The sequence below is a fragment of the Hylobates moloch genome, unplaced genomic scaffold (assembly GCF_009828535.3).
Source record: "Hylobates moloch isolate HMO894 unplaced genomic scaffold, HMol_V3 SCAFFOLD_3, whole genome shotgun sequence".
Classification (NCBI taxonomy): domain Eukaryota; kingdom Metazoa; phylum Chordata; class Mammalia; order Primates; family Hylobatidae; genus Hylobates; species Hylobates moloch.
Genome location: NW_026652278.1, coordinates 58,883,013 through 58,905,413, shown reverse-complemented (window position 1 = coordinate 58,905,413; position 22,401 = coordinate 58,883,013). Strand labels below are relative to the sequence as shown.

At 40.2% G+C, this 22,401-nt stretch overlaps 2 protein-coding genes across 2 annotated transcripts in view; one reads left to right on the top strand and one right to left on the bottom strand.

Moving 5' to 3' along the window:
* Positions 1–280: 280 nt before the first annotated feature.
* LOC116458529 (large ribosomal subunit protein bL35m-like) lies at positions 281–760 on the top strand. The gene has a single exon (XM_032754801.1). It carries the CDS (start codon positions 281–283, stop codon positions 758–760), a length of 480 nt encoding a protein of 159 aa, XP_032610692.1.
* Positions 761–10,206: 9,446 nt separating this feature from the next.
* Positions 10,207–22,401, bottom strand: part of REEP3 (receptor accessory protein 3) — a 103,910-nt gene continuing 91,715 nt past the window's right edge. Inside the window, exons 7-8 of the mRNA XM_032138254.2 lie at positions 15,883–16,028; positions 10,207–14,849 (exon numbers count right to left, since the gene is read on the bottom strand). Of these exons, the coding sequence (XP_031994145.1) occupies positions 14,793–14,849; positions 15,883–16,028 (203 nt within the window). The 3' untranslated portion in view covers positions 10,207–14,792. The remainder of the gene's footprint in view (positions 14,850–15,882; positions 16,029–22,401) is intronic.

Sequence of the window (22,401 nt, the reverse complement as noted above, 5' to 3'; positions counted from 1 at the left end):
ACTCCGTCTCCAAAAAAAAAAAAAGAAAAGAAAAGAAACTACTAAAAGAGTTTGAATAGGAGAGTGAGCACATTTCATTTGTATTTTTTAAAAAAACCGCTTTGGCTGCTGTGTGGAGAATGAAATATACGGTGAAGGAGTGGAAGCAGGGAAAATAAGAGGTGATTGCAGCAGGTTGGGCAAGAAATGATGGCGGTTTGGACTAGTTGCTAGTGCAGGAGGTAGTAAGAAGGGATGGGGTTTGGGATACATCCATATCCATAAATTAGAGCTGAGAGGGATGGCTGCTTTTGCCTTTGCTGGTGCGGTGAGAGCAGCTTCAGGAATCCGATGTCCCTTGAATATTTTGGCATCTTCAGCCTACCGAAACTGTGTCAAGAATGCCTCTCTTATTTCTGCATTGTCCACTGGACGTTTTAGTCATATTCAGACACCAGTTGTTTCCTCCACTCCCAGACTTACCACATCTGAGAGAAACCTGACATGTGGGCATACTTCAGCGATCCTTAATAGAGTGTCCCCCTTGCTTCCGAGTGTCCTGAAGCTGCCAGTCAGATCTCTAACATACTTCAGTACACGAAAAGACAAGAGAAAGACTGTGAAAGCTGTCATCTACAGGTTTCTTCGACTTCATTGTGGCCTTTGGGTGAGGAGAAAGGCTGGTTATAAGAAAAAATTATGGAAAAAGGAACCTGCAAGAAAAAAGCGATTGAGGGAATTTGTATTCTGCAATAAAACCCAGAGTAAACTCTTAAGATAAAATGGCGACGTCCTTCTGGGAGAGGTGAAACTGGTATGTCCATGATCCTTATCAGAAGTATCATGATTGAACAAACCTGAAAGTATAGATTAGAAGTTTCACTTGTTTCTCAGTTATTGAATATGTATCTTTGTGTACATGCTATCTTTGCAAAAATGGAGAAGTATAAAACGATGTAAATTGTACCAATGAATATGTAAACAGTGACAACATTAAACTTATAAAAGTTAAAAAAAAAATTGGCCGGGCTTGGTGGCTCACGCTTGTAATCCCAGCACTTTGGGAGGCCGAGGCGGGCGGATCACCAGGTCAGGAGATCGAGACCACGGTGAAACCCCGTCTCTACTAAAAATACAAAAAATTAGCCGGGCGTGGTGGCGGGCGCCTGTAGTCCCAGGTACTCGGAGAGGCTGAGGCAGGAGAATGGCGTGAACCCGGGAGGCGGAGCTTGCAGTGAGCCGAGATTGCGCCACTGCACTCCAGCCTGGGTGACAGAGCGAGACTCCGTCTCAAAAAAAAAAAAAAAAAGTAAAAAAAAAAAATTAGACCTGAGAGGAAGGGCTGATCCATTGGATGTGGAGTGTGAGGGAGATAATTTAGGGAGATGATGGAGCTGTGTTATTATTTGGGAAATATTTCTCAGGGAAGATGATGAGAAAAAAATTGCATAGGAGGCATCTGAAGGTAAAATGGGACTACAGCCCTGACCACAAAGGCCACAGCTCTATCTTGAGGAACTTTCTGAGAACATGACAGGAGACCCACAAGAGGGCACACTTCTCTCTTCCAGCCAAAATCATGGACACCTTCCATTCCAGTCCCTTCTGCTGCTGAAAAGTCATCCTTCAGACCACGATCATAGACAGAAGAAGAAAATTCTACCTGTTTTGTAGGTAAGGTATTAGGAAAACTTACAGGGTGATCTGTGTGTATACGGAATCTATACTATAGATAAGCTAGAAATAAATACATATGTACCTCTTATTTTAAAAATATATATACCAATGTATATATTAATATATCCACTATATACATTGAAATATGTTGGCCGGGCATCGTGGCTCACACCTGTAATCCCAGCACTTTAGGAGGCTGAGGCGGGCGGATCACAAGGTCAGGAGTTCGAGACAAGCCTGGCCAACATGGTGAAATCTCGTCTCTACTAAAAATACAAAATTTAGCCGGGCGTGGTGGCACACGTCTGCAGTCCCAGCTACTCGGGAGGCTGAGGCAGGAAAATTGCTTGAACTCGGGGGCTGGAGGTTGCAGTGAGCCGAGATCGAGCCATTGCACTCCAGCCTGGGTGACAGAGTGAGACTTCATCTCAAAAAAAAAAAAAAAAAAAAAAAAAAAAAAAAAAAAGAAAGAAATACAGCCGGGCGTGGTGGCTCATGTCTGTTGTCCCAGCACTTTGTGAGGCTGAGGCAGGCAGATCACGAGGTGAAGAGATCGAGACCATCATGGCCAACATGGTGAAATCCCATTTCTACTTAAAAAAAAAAAAAAAAACCACAAAAAACAAACAAAAAAACTAGCTGGGCATGGTGGTGCGTGCCTTGTAGTCCCAGCTACTCAGGAGGCTGAGGCAGGAGAATCGCTTGAACCTGGGAAGCAGAGGTTGCACTGAGCCGAGATCGTGCCACTGCACTCCAGTCTGGTGATAGGGCACGACTCCGTCTCAAAAAAAAAAAAAAAGAAAGAAATATGTTAATATATACCTGGTCATAGACACTTTACCTTGCTTTATAATTCAGTACTGGTCTGAGTTCCTTGGCCTCTCTCATCACTCCATGATTTTTTTTTTTCTCTTTCTCTCTCTCTTTTTTTTTTTTTTAAGAGACAGGATCTCACTATGTTGCCCAGGCTAGTGTCAAACTCCTGGGCTCAAGCGATCCTCCTGCCTCAGCCTCCCAAAGTCTGGGATTTCAGGTGTGAGCCACCACACTTGGTCATGATATTTTGTCAAGCCCAAAGCCTCTCAAAGTCTTTCCCCTCCTGGTCAGGGCTCTGGAATACACAGAAAATACCACCTGGACACAGCTACCTTTGAAACCAAAGAGTTTGAGTGCAGGAAGGAAGAACTAGTCCAACCCTTCAACTTTAAAGCAAAGGAAGCTGAGCCTGAAAAATTTAAAAGACTCCTATAGTTTCAGCAGCTCCCCTCTATACGCAATAGCCCTGACCTTTTCAGAATTGCACTTTCTGTGCATCTAATATATCTTTGAGTTCCCACATTTTCACTTAATACAGAGGTTGCCTTGATCAGATTCTTCTAAAATTCCAAAGGAAGAAGGGGCTATGCAGAAAAAGGAAGAGGATGTTTTCAACATACATCTGTTAATACCTTATCACCACCCTAGTGAAATTTTCTGAAAGAACGAACAATCTTCTTTGGGAAGCGATTATAATGGGAAACTCAGAAGTCAAATCCATGTTTTAAAAGGTTTTCACAGTATGACGAAAGACTAGGTATGCATCATTATCATTTCATCCAATTTCCCCTAGTTAGACTGAAAGCTCTGCCAGGGCAAGGACTGCAGATGTGCCTAGAGTGTTGTGGGTTTTATTCATTCAACAAATGTATTAAAACTCATACTCCTTTTAAAAAAGGATCTCTGGAGGCTACCCAGTTACCATTGCCCACACCTTTCATTTTGGTGGTAAACAGTCTACTCACATTGATAATAACAATTATGTTCTTCCTATGCATCGAACTTTGCGTTAAGCACTTGATTTGAAATATCATTAATCCTTAACCCTTACACCACCCCTATGCTACTCTAAAATGTACAGTTACATTTTAGAAATGATGAAGCTTGCCAGGCATGGTGGCTCACACCTGTAATCTCAACACTTTGGGAGACTGAGCTGGGAGGAATGCTTGAGGCTAGGAGTTTCAGGCGAGCCTGGGCGACATAGTGAGACCCCTATCTCTAAAAAACAAAAATAAAAAATTAACCAGGTGTGGTGGCTTGCGACTGTAACCCTTGGTGGTTGGGGGGCTGAGGCCAGAGGATAGTCTGAGCCCAGGGGTTTGAGGGTGCAACGAGCTAGGATCGTGCCATTGTACTTTAGCCTGGGCAACACAGTGAGACCCTGTCTCTAAGCAGCACCAGGGACAAAAGAGATTGAGTAATTTGCCACAATTCACAGAAGTAAGCAGTGGAAGAGCTCATATTTGAAAACTTACCACAGGCATTTAATATCCTGTTTTCTTTTGATTCTCAGTGAAGCCTGGCAGTCTTTGGGAGAGGAAACCCCAAGGCTTGTTCAGAGTTTCAGCTGGTGAATAAGATGGGAACCATTCATGCACTTCGCCCCCAACGGGAGATGTGCCATAGACTGAAGACTGTGAATAGTCACTGGTTTTGTAAGAGACTATGCGTCAACTGGGACCATCCGATGAAAAAGGACTAACATCATTTAACATAATTTTCTTGTTGGTTATGATTTTTTCTCTAAGGATATTTTCCCCCTCTGGTTTTCTAAATTGTCACAAAACATTTGCGCAACGACCTGGGGTGTTATGACACCCTTAGATGAAAATCTGAGGACAGCTTGGATGAAGGGTAACTTTTAAGTAACAACACAGTCCGCCCTCGCCTTGGTTAAACAAATCGAATGGAAACGATTTGTTCAAGATGGGAGCATCCAATAGACGCAAGCTCTTCGAAACAGCCCTGATTCCCTGGCAAAAGCTGTTGCTTAGCGAAACGTCAAAACCCCAGCGTGCAAACAAACGTCTGAAGGGCGCACCCGCCCTGAGCAAGCTTCTCCCAGCAGCTCGGGCTTTGGAGAACGTCTGGAGGACATTGGTAGCTCCTCCCTCTCCGGTTAAGGACTTCGTAGAGGGAAGAGGGCAGAGGATCTAGCATCTCCGGGTCGGGTCATCTGGGTTGACGCCTCCCGACTCCCAGGACGGTGCAGGGGAGCTCGGGGGCGAGTCGCTCCGCACCAGGAAACGCCTGCGTCTCAGCGCAGGAACAGAGGCGAGAGGCAGAGGGGAGCCCCGCCCTCGGTCCAGAACTGGAGCAGTGCGCCCCTCCCCTGCCCCGGAAACGTCCCCGCCGCCCCTCCCTCCACCACCACCTCCCGGGGACCTAGGTTGTAAAATCCCACGCACTGGGGCGGGCACGGTGACGGGGGTGGGGCAGGTGGCGTAAGGCGCCACCGCCCACTGGCACGGCACCCAGCGCCCTCCAGCACCCAACCGCCACCTCCCTCTCCCCGGCGCGGCTTCAGCCTCCCCCCGCTAGCCCAGCCCCTCAACGCGGCTCCAGCCTCACTGCACCCACCCACCCACCCACCCTGCAACGCAACCTCCCAGCCCCCCAGCTGCCCGGCCGGCCCAGCTCGGCCCTGGAGGGCGCCCCTCGCATCTGGACTCCCGCTGCCCGAGGGAGGAGCCGCAGCTGCGGTCGCCCCGCCCCTGGCGTTCTTTGACTCCCCCGGCCTCTTGGACATCTGGTTGCGGGGGTTAGTGCATCAGATGTGGCTCCTGGGCCGCCAGATGTGCGCGTTACCCGCCCAGGGCAGGCGGCCGGCGAGTCTGGGCGGACGCGTGGGAGGGGCTGGGAGTTTTCCCTCCTAGCTGACTTAAAAGCCAGCAGAACCTCAAGCCCCCTGGGCTCCTGGCCTGGGCCTCCTGGTTCTCCTGGACGCACTGCCCAACGGAAAAGGTTTCAGCCCAGTCTGTGCCTCGCCGCCAAGCAGCCCTTGGGGCTTCTCAAAGTGGTAGAGAAAATAGGGGGGCTCTACAGGATGCCCCAAAGAAAACCCTCATTTGTCGACCAGGCGACCTTAGTGCTGGCGTGGGACTACAGCTGCGCAGCCAGCAAACCCCAGATGGGGTAGGGGGAGAAGTGGCAGTAGAGGGGGAGAGTCGCATCTGGGGCTTGCTCTAAAGCGCTCTTTGACAGCTTTTGGATTCCATATTTGAAGTTGAGAGTCGTATTCCACCTGGTACAGGCACTTCAGGGCCGGAGAAAAGCCAAGTGAACTCTGTGACTCAATCCCCTTGGAATGTGCCTGGAATAATAATAGGGACTTGAAAGGGTTTTATGGCCGAGGTGGCTAGTGGAGACCAGGCTCCTACGCCTTGCAGTTGGCGGACGGCCGAGGGGGGCAGTATTGCCTTATGCAGAGCTTCTGCGCCTGCAAACGGGACAAAAATAGTCGGAGCATCTGGTTTAAATCAACCAAAAAGCATTTCTATCAGCTTAATCCACCGGCCTACAGAACCGACAGAACAGGACAAGCCAAATATATTCCCGGTACTCTTTTAACACTCCAATAATAGCTAAGCCCAATCACACTTTACCGCTGGGATTTCTGTGTCCTACCATACAACTGTCGTTATTTTATAGATGTTGCAAATTAAACTTCCTTTTCTGGGGTTGTGTGTGGGCATGTGCTTAAGCAGTTACATTTGCAAGCAACGCTCGACTACGCTGCCCTTTTCGTTTTCCTTTTTCTTTCTCTCTCTCTCTCTTTTGGTATGAGGTCTTAGAATAGTCAAAAGTATCTGAGGCCAACATATGGGTTGCTTACACCACTAAATATATAGCTGCATTTCCCTCCCTTAACGCCCTAATCAGAATTCCAAAGGCAAGTTGGAACAAAAGAAAAACGTGTCTGAGTGTAAAGGGAGAACTTGTGCCAAGAATTACAGTCGCAGGGTAAATAACCTTGTTTTCTCCTTCATCAGTGGCCGCTACCAAGCCCCGTTCTTGGAAAGTGGCCAACAGTCTGTCTGGTGGAGGGTGCTGCTAATTAGAGAGAGCCCATAAACCTCTCTGTCAAAGAGGGCATGTGACCTTCCCTTCAAGTCTGAACAATAAAGCTGGCGAACTGCAGACTGCACTCAACACTGGCTGCCCCGCGGATTCCCTAAATAGGAACAGGATGAAGGCCAGGCTCAAGAGGTTACCATAGCTCTGCTCCCACACTTTGAGGAATCAGTCACTCCACTTCCCCATATAACTTGTTTCAATTACTCTCTACAATCTATTTAGAGGAGAGCAGCTTGCAGAGAGCACTCATTGTCTAATCTAAATGAGGAAGCAATTATTACTTGCTGCAGTCTAATGTGCTTTGAGACTGGTGGGTCAAAGAGCAACCTGATTTCTTGTAACGTGTCTTTGCACTTTGGAAGATACACCTTTTTAATGACATTTTTTTTTTTTTTTTGAGAGGGACTCTGTCCCCAGGCTGGATCAATGGGCAATCTCACTGAACCCCTCCGGTTCACCTCCGAGTAGCTGGGACTACAGGCGCCCGCCACCACGCCCGGCTAACTTTTTTTTGTATTTTTAGTAGAGACGGGGTTTCACCGTGGTCTCGATCTCCTGACCTCGTGATCCGCCCGTCTCGGCCTCCCAAAGTGCTGGGATTACAAGCGTGAGCCACCGCGCCCGGCCTACTCCTGCTTTTAGGACACATTTTTCTATTAAGATTACAAAATTAAGGTGTTTTTCCCCTTCTCAATCTTCAATGTCCTTTTTAATTTTAGAATTTAAGCTATTGTAAACACCCCAACTACTTTTGCATATTGCTTAATGTTAAATATTATTTTTTTTAGTGCTTTCTTATAGGCATGTCCTCTGATTATAGCAAAATAGAGTTCTCTAAGTCTTCCCTTCTTTGTTTAATTTACCTCCCTGGGAGCCCCCTTGCTAGCTTTAATTTTATACAACATGTTGTAAACTATAAATAATACAGCTCCACTTTCCTAGAACATATGGAAACTGTCGCCTGCTATATATCCTTACTGTACTTTCTTTCAGCTTAAAGACTGAATAAAGTTAATCTCCTGTGTAAAAAGTCATTTGGCCTTTTGTGTGTGTGTGTGCATTTTATTAGTTAAAACCCAGTATGGAACAGCACATGAAATTCTTCTTGTTGTGAACAGAGCACATAAAAGGGTTTACAAGGTGTGGTTTGAAGAGAGGAAGCCGTGGAACAAATGTTGGTGGAAAGGAGAGGAAGGAAGGAAAGCACTTCCTGAGAGGATACTCCTCCTGTTTCAGCTGCATCCACTCTTCAGATTCTTCCTGTTTGTCTTAGTCCATAACTGATAGTAAATTATTTGTCCTTATTTTTTTCTATTCACTTTAAAAGCATCCTTTCTCTCTGTACTAAAGCTACTCTTAAAACCAAATCCATTAACTTCCAATGACTTAACAACTTTACTTCATTTAACACTGATAATCTGAAACTTTCGTATTATATAATGCATGTATGGAAGGAATCATTTCCATGTTAACTTTCCAAGTATTCTGTCATCTCTAAGATAACCAGCTGTGACGGAATTAACAACAGAGTCCGAAGTCACAAACATTGTGGTTGCTTGGGTCCTAGGTTGGTCACTGTTTTTTGTTTTTGTTTTTGAGACAGCGTCTCACTGTGTCACCTAGGCTGAAGTGCGGTGGTGCGATCACAGCTCATTGTAGCCTCAATTTCCCGGGCTCAAGCAATCCTCTTGCCTCAGCCCCGCAAATAGCTGGGACTACAGGTGTGCGCCAGCCACAACGTCCAGCTAATTTTTGTATTTTTTGTGGAGATGGGGTTTTGCCATGTTGCCCAGGCTGGTCTCGAACTGCGCTCAAGTGATCCACCCGCCTCAGCCTCCCAAAATGTTGGGATTACAGGCATAAGCCACTGTACCCGGTCACAGGTTGGTCACTGATGAGTCTCTGCCTATTTGTAAAATCGGGATGATGCCTCTTCGCAAAGTGTGAAAACAAACATATACTACTGTTGGTTATCACAACTGAATGTAAGGGGCATCACAAGCCTTATAAAGTATTAATTCTTCTTCCAAATACATCACGTGCTACAACATCCCCTTTCTTTACAAGATAAATTAATAAAATATTTATAATTTCTACATACTGAATTTATGACTTTATATTTTGAAGTGGAGTTTCTTTTGGAATTTTTTTTCTTTTTTTTTTGAGACAAGGTCTCACTTTGTCACCCAGGCTGGAGTGCAGCACAATCTCAGCTTACTGCAGCCTTGACCTCCCAAGGTTTAAGCAATCCTGGCTTAGCCCCCCAATTAGCTGGGAATATGGACATGCGCCACGACATCCAGCTAATTTTTGTATTTTTTCATAGAGATGGGGTTTTGCCATGTTGCCCAGGCTGGTATTGAACTCCTGGCCTCAAGTGACCCACTGACCTTGGCCTCCCAGTGCTAGGATTACAGGCGTGAGCCACCACGCCTAGCTTTTGGAATTTAATTTTAAGGATACTGTGATAGTTAATTTTATGTGTCAAATTTGGCTAGGCCATGGTACCCAGGCATTTGATCAAACAGTAGTCTATGTTGCTGTAAACGTATTTTCTAGATGCAATTAGCGTTTAAGTCAGTAGACTTTGAGTAAAACAGATTACTCTCCACAATGTGGATGAGCCTCATCCAACAGGTGAAGGGAGAATTCTACCAGCAGAATTGCCTTTGTACTTGAAACATCAGCTCTTCCTTGGGTCTCTGGTGTATTGGCCCACCCTGTAGATTTTGAACTTGCCAGTCTCCACAATCACCAGTCAATTCCTTGAAATAAATCTTTCTCTACATATCTTATTTGTTCTTTTTCCTTGGAGAACCCTAATTCAGATACTTACTATTGACTCTTGGCACTACCGTATCTATTGTAGCCCTCAAATTGAGAGTGACTTAAATTATGCTTAGCATTGCCATGGGGGAAATGCCCACGTATACCCCATGTTTCCCAGTAGTTTGAGATAACATCCTGTCAAAACACATTAGAATTCAGCCAGATATTCTAACCTGGCTTCATTAACTCTCCTCACACATCTTTTCCAAATCTCAGCATTAAGCAGTGATTGGAAGAGAAAAACACAAGACTGACGTGCAAAAGCATCTGATCCTGTTCTCTCCCTTCACGACTTTCTTTTTACGAGTATTCCCCAAGGCACCGGTTGAAAATATAAGAAACTGTGGCAGTCCTAAGGGACTCAAGGTTAAAACTCACCTTGAAAAATTTGCAAGGCTACTGAAAATGTAGTAAGGTTTCAAGAATGAGATGGTCAGATTCAGGATGTATTTTGGAGATGAGCCAGCCAAAACAACTTACCAATATATTGGATGTAAGAGGTAGGGGAAGGGAATCAATAATTAAAAAACAAAAACTGCTCTGAGAGAACCACATGAATTATTCAATAGCCAAGAAGAAATTCTAGAATAAATAATACTCAAATAATCCAAACATTGATTTGGTTGGTAATGGTGAATTCATTTTATTAACAGAAAGAATTATTTCCCTTAAATTAATTCTATGCTACTTTACTTGGATATAAGTATTGTGCAGAAACCTAACAGTGCTCTCATAAGAAGTAGGTAATCAGTGGATATTTTTGAATTAAAAAAAAAAAGATGCTGATTTGATTTGCACATAATGCCAAAATAACATGCTTGCCTTTTTCTCTCTTAATCTGGGATTGTAAGGTAAACAGTATGCATGGTGAGTTTCCTGCTTTTGTTGAGCATGGTCCTTTAGTAATTTACACTTATAGACAATTATCAATCCTGTGCTTTAAAATTTCAATTCAAAGCATTGTCTTATAAAAAGCAGTTTAAAAAACGTTACCAAAGACAGACCATAAGGAGAGTGTTTTAAGACTAAAATACTGATGGGTAGGTAAAGGGGTAGAATGTTTTCCCAGGGAACAATTCATCAGCCTCTGACATGATGTTTGTTTTCTAAATCTCTTTTTTAAGAACAGTGAACGATTTAAAGGGAGACTAAAACACTGAAAAAAATGCTGTTCATATATTGTGTTCTTTTGAATTTTTATTTATATTTCTAACCTCTTTAGATCATTACAAGTATATACCTCATAATAAAAATGAAAACAATTCCATTTAAAATGCTATCTAGAAAGACCTTAACACGCATTATGTGTCATAATGAAGTAACACAAAGAAACTTCTTAAAACATAGGATTTCTCTCTAAAGCTTAAATGTGAGGCAGACAGACGTCTAACTTTAAAACAGATGGAACCCCAGAACATTTCCAGGATACATAAATCTGAATTTTGTGTTACATTTTATGCCTGAGACAGCTAACCAATCCAAATTGATGGTGAGGATTTCTGTACTCATTGTTTTTCCTATCTTCCCTTTCTAACATCCAAATTTAACAATTCAGTATTTCTTTTTCATAATCCTATGGATGACCTTACCAGATGTTTATTATTTTCATAATTTGCTCTGTGATTTTTAATCCTAAGTGTGTGCATATATTTAATCAACACATAATATAAGTAATACCAATTCATGGAATCCAACATATGTACTCTGGCATAAAAAAAGAAACGTGAATTGCCACAAATAAAATGAGTTTATTTTATATTAAAGTTATCAAAAAACACACCTGTAAAATTACCCACATACTAGGCTTAGAGATAGCCTTTACAAAGAGATTATTAAAAATCTGCAAACTTATTTTCTCTTAACTATTAAAGTACATAGATTTAAAAGGTGTTAGAAGACAAAATGTTAAGTCATGGTCAATGTCTTAAAAAAAGAGTTAATATACATTAAATCTGTGGCATACTACAAAAAGATGAAATCTTAAACATATTTTGGGAAAAAAGCTCTAATTTTCTTTCTGAAAAATTTAATCTTGTGATATTTACTAAGAAATATATACTGCAAACCACAATAACAATGATCTCAAAGTTTACCTAATTGCTTCACAAATGAGTCAACTTACAAAGAAGAAAACACAGAAAATTGCTTTTAAATATGTAACTCCTTAATTTTCCTGATAATCAAATGAAAATTTAATCTATCCCAATTAAAAATACAAATTAGACTCATGCTTAATGTAAGATATCATTATATATTTCTTAACAACATAAAAGTTCAAGCATTTTTGGAAAGCACAGACTGTGTTATTCTAAAAAAGGAAAAAAAAGAAAAAATATTTAACCACAGAAATTTGGAATATTTATATACTTTATAACACTGTAGAAATCTTTGGTGGTGACATATGGAATAAGATCCCTGAAAATACTTTAATCATTTTGTCCCATCAATCAGCATAGTCAAGTATTTATAATCAGTAATTTTGGCAGTACAATTTTTTAGCCAAATACACATACACACATACACATATATATATATTGTGAAGTATGTGAGGGGGATCTTATGCAGGACCTAGGTGGGCTTACATAATTAATTATTTAGCAATAAGGCTTATTTCTGGCTCCTTTTTATACCAGGAAAAATATGGTAAACTAAAGAATGGGTCAATTCTTACTCCTAAACAAACTCTGGAAATAGTTAAATACTAATGGACAAGTTGAGTAAATGTACAGTAAAATAAAATACCAGCTGTAATTTCTGGGTAAACTCAAACAGTTACCAAAATAGTTCCCTAAATAGGTTTGTGCATCTAATCCCGTGCTCCATGTGCTGGCAAAGGAAAAAGCAAGGCACTCTGGTCTATGGATACATTTACCTCTTTTAAAACCAGTAGACTTAAAAGGAGAAACAAAAAAAGATCTGTTCTATCTTAAAAGAAACAAAAATGTATAGGCTAATTAGACAAAGTTCAAAGAAAAGGGCCCGCTAAAACACATGTACAGGAAAAGAACCAAAATTTAAGAAATGTAAAAGAGAAAGAAGAGTAAAATGATATCAACAGTGTATAATGATGTAAGGAAAGATGTCAGAGGAAGCACTGTGAATGTGAAAAAGTACAGTTAAACAGGACTTGTACTACCTCTTTGAGACTATCTTTGATAAGGAATTTTGAGTCAAGAAGTACAGAGGAATAAATAATTTCTTCAATTTAGAACAGTAATATGAGTTTACTAAAGAATAGGTTTAATACTGAGACTAGATTTTAAAGAGATAAAATGGTGGCTGGGCGCGGTAGCTCACGCCTGTAATCCCAGCAGTTTGGGAGGCCGAGGCAGGCGGATCATGAGGTCAAGAAATGGAGACCATCCTGGGCAACATGGTTAAACCCCGTCTCTACTAAAAAGACAAAACTTAGCTGGGCGTGGTAGCACGTGCCTGTAGTCCCAGCTACTCGGGAGGCTGAGGCAGGAGAATCGCTCGAACCCGGGAGGCAGAGGTTGCAGTGAGCCGAGATCGTGCCCTGCACTCCAGCCTGGCAACAGAGCAAGACTCCGTCTCCAAACAAAAAAAAAAGGTAAAATGGTGCAAATCAGCTCCCACAGATAAAGTTCTTGACTCGACTCACGTGACCTTATTAGGCAACTTCAGATGATATTGCCTTTGAGTAGGAAAGACAAGGACAGTGTAACAGTTATATTAAGAAGTCTAGTACCAGGTCATATAAATAAAACTCTCTTCCGAGAATTTACAATTAGAATTCATAGGAATTTGGAATAGAAATTAGAGTCCTTCCGGAAACTAAGAGGCTAAAAATTAGGGTAAAGTAGACAGAGTTATTCAGAATTAAACTTTGGGAGAAAAAAACTGAATTAATTTTACTTATTATATATGAAGAATGTGAAATAATCCATAAAATATTTTATGACTATTATCATGAGACAATGTATGCATTATACCAAGGTACTCCTGTGTAAACATTATGTTCTTGGCCAATACTCTGAGGAAGTCCTGAATATACATTACCAGCTGGCTTCATTTCTTAAAAGGGAGACAGATCAAAGATCTCTCAAATCTCTCTCATCATTTTATCTTTTGGACAAACAAATAGAACAGTCAAGTAAATTACCTGAACAAGCATAGTAAGTACAAATTTGATTACTGATCACTAAAACCACCAAAAATATATTGACTTAGGGTTCATAATGCATAGTTATCAGTTCAAGCTAAAAAAGCCTTAAGAGTTCAATAACTCAAAATCTCTTTGAGATTTAAAGTTAAAAAGTAATATGTTTCTAATAATTTCTAATGTGCAGGATTAATGACGACTGTATTTTGCATTGGCAAATTATCTCAGCCAGAAGAGATTCAAATGATTTTCGTCAACGCCAGTTTATAAACTAGCAGCACATATCAACGCCAAGCTTGTGAATGGATTGGCTGAGAAAAATTATATGAGTTAGAAGGGATCTAAGTGCTATACTGGTCACTGATTCTATTTCACAAAAGCTACCATTTTTAAAAGCTGAAAATGTAATTGGTGTTGACAAAAACACGTTAAGTTCAACTACTCTATATAGCTAAATATAGAAAATTGGTTAATCTTTAAAGCAACTTCTTATTTGTTAAGAAGATAATTAAAAATTGTTAAAGCTGAACAATTAGCTATACTTTTATATTATTAAAATCCAATGAATTTAACAAATGAAACCCACAGGAAAAGAGATGATATAATTCAAGGCATAGATTTGACATGTCAGAATACGGCAAACAACAATAAAGATAGCGTCAGTAAAACAGCTGTAAAATAAGTAAACAATTTTCAAGTGTGCAAAACTAGTCAGGAATAAAAGTGCTATGTGTGGATACCTGGTTTTCAAATATTTGTTTCAAAAACTTTCAGCTGATGGTGGAAAAACTAGAAAGTATTATGTAAGTAAAAATTTAAAGAATATATAAAACATACTTTATTATCTTACATTATGTCCTTGTTATGTCACTGCTGGACCTGAGGCCTATTTAATTACCAGATATAACACAAAAGGAGGTAAACACAGTACATCACAAAGGCTGATTTATCCTGAACCATAAAAAGGCTCCTTTCAAGTATACTGTGGATTTGTGTTTCATCTTATATCTCAGGCACTCTAGGCTGTTGATGAATTTGAAAACGGACAACATGATTTTCTATAATTTCTAATATACCTATTAGTACATCTTGCAGAACTGCCTTTAGTAGTCAATATTTGGAAGCAACTGTTACAGAAATGAAAACAATTTAAATTCATGAAAGTAAATCCCATCACTGCCACAATTTAAATAGTCATTTTAATGTGTAAATCCTGAATATATCATGTTAGAAGATGAAGTCAATGTATTTAGCATAATCTGTCTTGGGATATTTGAAGTGTAGATGACTAAAAATACACTTGTGGTCGTTTCTTCACTTTATATTTTAGTGACCCGTACCGCACCTGAAGAAAGAAATGTTTTATTATTAAGAATTAGATGATTACTTTAAAAAATTACATCAGATTTAATAGTTCATAATCATAGTAATTTTTTTACCTTTTTGATATAAAGAATAAATTCTCTTAATAAACGCATATAAGACAGCATTACTTATAAACTCATAAAAAATGTAGTCGGTACTATTTAGATATATGTTACAGATTATTATTACTAATAACACAAAAACATTAATGTAACATAAAAACATTAATCCTATTATTTATGTTTTGCTTAGTACAATGTCAATGAACATTGATTATAATGATCAGAGGCCATTCACAGTCCTCCACTGCTTTCTGGGTACAAAGACAATACGTTATGGTTAACTGTTTACTATTTAATCTTCATGTAGCATTAGTTGAAAGCAAAACTGTGTGGTTAATTTTATTCATTGCTTTCTTTGTTTATACATAGGGTTGGGACTGGGTATTTGAACTATATAATTTGCTAAATGAGAATGCCATTTTCTACTTATAGCAGCAGATCAAGAGTTTACCATTTTCAAAATTTCCTGATATCCTGATACATCAATCTGAATAAAGAATTTTAAATATAAACTGCTGGCCGGGTGAGGTGGCTCACGCCTGGAATCCCAGCACTTCAAGAGGCGGAGGCGAGAGGATTGCTTGAGGCCAGGTGTTCGAGACCAGCCTGGGCAACATGGTGAAACCCTGTCTCTACAAAAAATGAAAAAATTAGCCAGGTGTGGTGGCATGTGCCTGTAGTTCCAGCTACATGGGAGATTGAGGTGGGAGGACTGCTTGAGCCCAGGAGTTTGAGTGAACTGTGATTGCACCACACTGCACTCCAATTTGGTTGACAGAGCAAAAAAGCTCTATCCCCAAAAAGTAAAAAAAAAAAAAAAAAAAAAAAAAAAATCAAACTGCTGTTCTACCATTCCAATCCTTCATTTATGGATCATTAATATCCTAAATGACAACGCAGCAGGGAAATCCTTTACTAATCATTAGGAAAACAGCTCTACACTTGACTAACCTCTTTGCGGCCTTTGGTGGTTTTCACAGATTTCATGCTTTGCGATCTTCGAAGCCCTTTGTGTGTTAACATCTCATCATCTGAATATGGCCCCTCTGCTTCTTCATCTGTTTTCTCACCTCCGTCTTTCAGTGGAATTCCAAAACCTAAACAAGTTGTCAAAAACAGCATGTTTTGGTAAAAGAACACCAGTCAGTGCCGGCTCTTTGACCCATCTGTGTACAGTTCTTTGTATGGTTTGCATTTCTCCCAGTTACTCTTTTTGCATCTGGAATGTGCTCCATGCCCTTTATCATTAAGCTTTGCCTCTTGCACTATTCCAGGTGAAACTCATAACTCATTTCCTCCAGGAAATTTTCCCTGATCATTCTTATTTTTACTATGCATTTTTAAAAATAATTATAAAATAATTTATTTTTGAGTAGGTAACACACCATCTTGTTAAAAAATTCGAGAATATAAATAGATATAGAGCAAAAAGTCTCTTCCCACCTTTCCTCCTCTTCATGAATTCAACCCAAGCATTTGTGTTTTAGTCTGTCATTTGCACTTTTGCCTTGAATTAGGAATTAAGGCTTTTCCCTTCTATGTGTCGTATCTTTTGTCAAGACTGGGAATGGCAGGGTTTACTTAAGGCATTGAGGAAGACCCCAGGGGCCTAGAACTTTGGGCAAAATAAGGTCACTGGGGGCAGGTGATGAGGATGGGGATGTTAGCTGCTATTGCAGTTGCTGAGATAAAACCCAGCCAGGTAGACTGCAGTAATTAGAAGTACCACAGACTATGTGACAGATACTAGTCAAAGAAAATATAATCAGGCAGATCAGTGAGAGATCATGAGAGTATGCTAGAAGGCTGTTATGTGTAGCTATAAAGACTTACTACGGGCCAATATGCAAACATCCACACAGGATTATTGTCAGGAAGTCTGAGAGCATCTCGAGGCTTGGCCTCAATGACAAAAACTCTTCCAACCCTGAAGATGAGGTTCTCAAACTTGAGCACGTTAGAGTTACCTTGAGAACCTGTTAATACAAGTTCTGACAACCCCAGAATTTCTGATTCAGTAGATTTGAGGTGGGGCTGAGAATCTGCATTTCTGACAATTTCCCAGGTAATGCTTGTGCTCATGGTCTGTGGTCCACACTTTGAGAACCACTGCCTGAGGACGCTGGAGACAGCAAGACAGGGGCCCAAGACTCAGGCAACCAGAGTACTAAGTAGGTTATAAAGAAAGGGTTGAGATTAGAAATCCCCATGAAGAGGCCGGGCGTGGTGGCTCACGCCTATAATCCCAGCACTTTGGGAGGCCGAGGCGGGCGGATCATGAGGTCAGGAGATCAAGACCATCCTGGCTAACATGGTGAAACCCTGTCTCTACTGAAAATACAAAAAAAATTAGCCAGGCGTGGTGGCAGGCGCCTGTAGTCCCAGCTACTCGGGAGGCTGGGGCAGGAGAATGGCGTGAATCCGGGAGGCGGAGCTTGCAGTGAGCTGAGATCGCGCCACTGCACTCCTGGGTGACAGAGCGAGACCCCATCTCAAAAAAAAAAAAAAAAAAAGAAGGAAAGAAATCCCCATGAAGTTATAAATTCTCCTTTAATAAAGATAAGAGCATAAGGAGCATAAATACTTAAATCTTCAGGTGAGGAGAAAGTGGAAGGACTTACAGCCAGGCGCAGTGGCTCACACCTGTAATCCCAGCACTTCAGGAGGCCAAGGTGGGCGGATCACCTGGGCAACATGGTAAAACCCTTTCTCTACAAAAAATACAAAAATTAGCCAGGCATGGTGTTGTGCACCTGTAGTTCCAGCTACTCCAAAGGCTGAGGTAAGAGGATCACCTGAGCCTGGGAAGTCAAGGCTGCAGTGAGCTGTGATCATGCCACTGCATTATAGCCTGTTTCAAAAAATATTTAAAAAATTGAATACAAGTTTATTGGTCTGTTCTAAGACATGAATAATTTGAGAATCACTAAGCAAACTACAAAGAGTTGTTAATAAGCTTGTTACTCACATAATAACATAAGCAACTTGAATTGTATAATTAGTCAAGTATAATTTTATGCTCTTAGACTTCTAGGCTAGAAGTCAGAGGAGATTTGGAAGTGGAATCAGTCCTTATTTAGGCCAAGATCCTTTATTTTCTTGCAGTGGTCCAAGGAAGTGTGTGTGTTCCGGGTAGAAGAAACAGCATGCACAGAGGCACTGAGGAGAGTAGCTAGGGCTTGGGGATTGCTTGGAAGAACTGCAAGGAGGCCAGCGTGGCAAGGAAGGGGATGGGTCAGTGGTCCTGGAAAAAAGCTCCTGAAGCAATATTAAGTATGAAAAAAAAATGTACATATAGAAACAAACAAAGGAAAAACATAAATGAAAGGATTATATCTCATGGAAGTGAGCTTTTAGGTGATTTTAAATTTTTTCATTTTTTCTTTTTTTACTTGCCAAATTCTTATTTTAAAAAAATGTTTATTTTATAATTGAGAAAAATAAACCAGGCTTCAGGTTTAGGTTGTCATTTCTAGATTTTTTTTTTCTGTTGATGTTGCTTATATAGTATTCCTGATCCTAATACGGTAAAACAGAATGAGGAATCAAGGAAAAAGTCAGAAAGAAAGTAACTGTGATAAACAATTTCTCTAAGGCCACAAATGTAGCATAAGAGCACAGTTCAACAAACCCAGTCCTTGCTATTTTAATTGCCTCTCATTTTGTATGATTAGGAATTGGAATTTCATTCAAAAGCTGATTATACATCTTATTCTTTTCTTTTTTCCTAATTCCAGCTAAAAAAAATCTTATTAGCTTTCTAATTACAGCTTCAGGAAAAGTGATGGATTGATTCATTACTCCACAAGTATTTTTAAAATTCTATTATGAATGAGGCAGTGTGCTGAATTATGAGGATACAAGGATGAAAAAGACACAGCTGTCTTTTTCTACCCTCAAAAAATTTAGAGTCCAATAGGGGAAACAGAAGGTAATGGGCATTATGATACTGTAATAAATACTATAAGCTAATGACAAGGTGCCAGAGGGCATACAGTAAGAGAATGTAATCAGCATGGGGTGGGTTGGAAAGGGTGGGTTATGAGAGAAGGCCTTGTAGGAGGTGGTGGCTGAGCTAAATCCTCAAAGAGTCATGATTCTGTATGGCTAGCACTTGATGGAGTGGGAGAACAAGGCTGGGGAGTTAATATACCATGCTATCTAGTTTGGACTTCATCAGAGAGCAATGAAGCCTCTGGAGGCTCGGGGAGAGTATTGAAATATTTTAAGCAGAAGAGTAACATGATTAGATTTGGGTTCTGTAAAATATTCTTCTTGCACTTTGGAAAATGAATCAGAAATGGATAAGGCTGAGGGAAGGGAGCGTAAGTGGGGAGGTTACTGTAGTATAGCAGGTCAGAAATTACAGAGTCCACAGAGAGTGAAGACAGAGCAAGGAGCCAAATTTAGAATTTATTGGGAAATGAAATCAACAAGTTTAGGCTGGGTGCGGTGGCTCACGCCTGTAATCCCAGCACTTTGGGAGGCTGAGGTGGGTGGATGACATGACGCCAGTAATTTGAGACCAGCCTGGCCAATATGGCAAAACCCCATCTCTACTTAAAATACAAAACTTAGCTGGGTGTGGTGGCAAGTGCCTGTAATCCCAGCTACTTGGGAGCCTGAGGCAGAGAATTGCTTGAACCTGGGAGGTGGAGGCTGCAGTGAGCTGAGATTGCGCCACTGCACTCCAGCCTGGGCGAAAGAGTGAGACTCTACCTCAAAAAAAAAAAAAAAAAAAAAAAAAAGTTTACTTCAGCAATTTATTAAACCAGTCCTTGAATCAAAGAGAGAGGAGACACTAGAATCAAGTCAAATATTTTCATTAAAATATACATTTTCTGGCTGGGCTTGGTGACTCATGCCTGTAATCCTAGCACTTTGGGAAGCAGAGGTGGGCAACATACTGAGATCCCATCTCCATTAATGTATTAAAAACAAACAAACAAACAAAAAACATTTTCTGTTTAACTTAAAACCTGAAAATGAATACCTTATTGTTTCAAAATGAAGAGTATGGCTGATTTACTTCTGATTTTAAGATTAATAGGTTAATTTAAAAAACAACAACAAACGAAAAAGCTCACTACTCAGGGCTAAACACTGTTACCATTTTAGTAATACCCTTCCAAACTTTCTCTTACGTATATACATTTAAAAAATTAGGTATATTAATCCATTTCATCATCTACTTATTATTGTTTTTTCCCTACAATCTGGATATGTTTTTATATCATTAAGTCTAGATTGACACTGTTATGTTTCACAGCTAATAAACCACCTTTTGCTTAATCATTTCTCCTAGGCATTTGGTTCATTCCAATATTTTTTATTATAAACAACTAGATGAACATTCTTGTAAATACATCTTTGAACACTTGTCTGATTATTTCCTTATGACATATTCTTAAAAGTTTCTTGCTGAGCTGAAGGGAATAAATTATGATGATTACTGCCAGATTGTCATCCAAAAGGATTATTCCATTTTAAACTCGTAAAAAGTGCCTAAGAGTGTTTCTCAACAGGCTTGCTGTGTGGTTTTAAAACATGTCTACAGATTCTCTGACACTCCTCTTCCCTTCCCTTAACATCTCAGAGGCCTTTGTACTTGCCTTAACAAATCGCCACAAAACATATGACGGAAGTGATGCTGCTTCTAGGACTTCTGCAAGTTTCTCTCGGCACACTGGCCTGGGAGCCTTTAGCTGCCAGGTAAGAAGTCCAAACACCCTTAGAGACCACATGGAGAGAACATAGAGGGAGATGGCTGAGAGGCTCCAACCATTCTAGCCAGCAGCTGCTTGACTCTTTTCAGCTCAGACAGCAGATGTGTGAGCTCTCTTTGAGATTATGACTCTAGCCCAGCTGCTGTCAGACCACAGCTGCAGGAGACCCTGAGCAAGAACTGCTTTGCCAAGTCTAGTCACCCCCAGATCTGTGAGCAAAATGAATGAACATGATTGTTTCAAGCTGCTGTTTTGGGGTGGCTTATTATGCAGCAATAGATAACTAGATAACTGAAACAGTTCCCAACACAGAGCACTGTTACTTAAAAACTTTTTTTTTTTTGGTCAATCTGGCAAACGAAAATTATTATTATTACTATTTTTTGATTATCTGAGGCTGAGAATCTCTTTCATATATTTCTTGACCAGTTGTATTCTTTGATAGCATTGACAATAATTGGTTTGTAAGGGTTACTGGATTGTTGAATCTGAACCCTTTGCCTATAACATATAATGGGAATATTTCTGACAGTTTGTAGTTTGTCTTTTTTATGTTTTTTCCCCCCTGTATTATAGTTTTATATATTCTTTATGTAGGAAAATCTCAGAAACTATTCCATTATGTTTTCTGGTTTTGATATCATGCTTAAGAAATTTTATCTATCTTAAGATTATAAAAATATTCACAGGGACTTCCTACTATATAGTTTAATTTTTTTATACTTAAATCTTAACCTTTTAAGAATTTATTTTGATCTAAGATTTGAGGCAGAGATATAACTTCATTCTCTACTCCACCTTCTAGCAGTCTAACAGTTATCCTAGCATCACTTATTAAATAATCTGTCTTTCTTCCACCAATTTGAAAGATTGTCTTTCTCATTTGATAAATTTCCATGTACACCTGGGTTTGTGTCTATCTAGACGAACTATTACTAACTTCTCTTCACCTATTCTGGTCCTAGAACCATACTGCTTTGTTAAAAATACAGTCAAGAGAGAAAGTTTTGATGAAAGTTTTTCCTTAGGGAAGAAAGGCTCAGAATATATACCATTCTGTAGAAAAATTGGAAACTGGGCAGAATTTATACTCTGAACAAGTACCTTTCATAACTGAAAAAATATCCTTCTCATACTGCTACTACATACTTCATATTTTTATAAAACTAATTTCATGATTTGAAATTTAAGAACTAAACAGCAGGTCAATATTTTAAAATATTTTAGTCATAGATATAAAATTTGGTAGGTGGCCAGGCACAGTGGCTCACGTCTGTAATCCCTGCACTTTGGGAAGCTGAAGTGGGCGGATCACGAGGTCAGGAGTTCGAGACCAGCCTGACCAACACGGTGAAACCCCATCTCTACTAAAAATATAAAAATTAGCCAGGCATGGTGGCGCGCGCCTTTAATCCCAGATACTCAGGAGGCTAAGGCAGGAGAACTGCATGAACCTGGGAGGCAGAGGTTGCAGTGAGCCGAGATCGTGCCACTGCACACCAGCCTGGGTGACAGAGATAGACTCCGTCTCAAAAAGAAAAAAAAAAATTGATAGGTGAGTACCATAAACATAGTATTACGAATTTTCATATTTATAAACCTGTTTTCATTTACCTAATTAGAATATAATTCTTAGCCAATCCTTGGGTATGATTATGAATAAGCTGCTAATAAAGGACTCTGGTCTAAGCTATCTAGTCTAAATCAGCAAAATATAATATATATAGCAGACTCCAATCAAAAT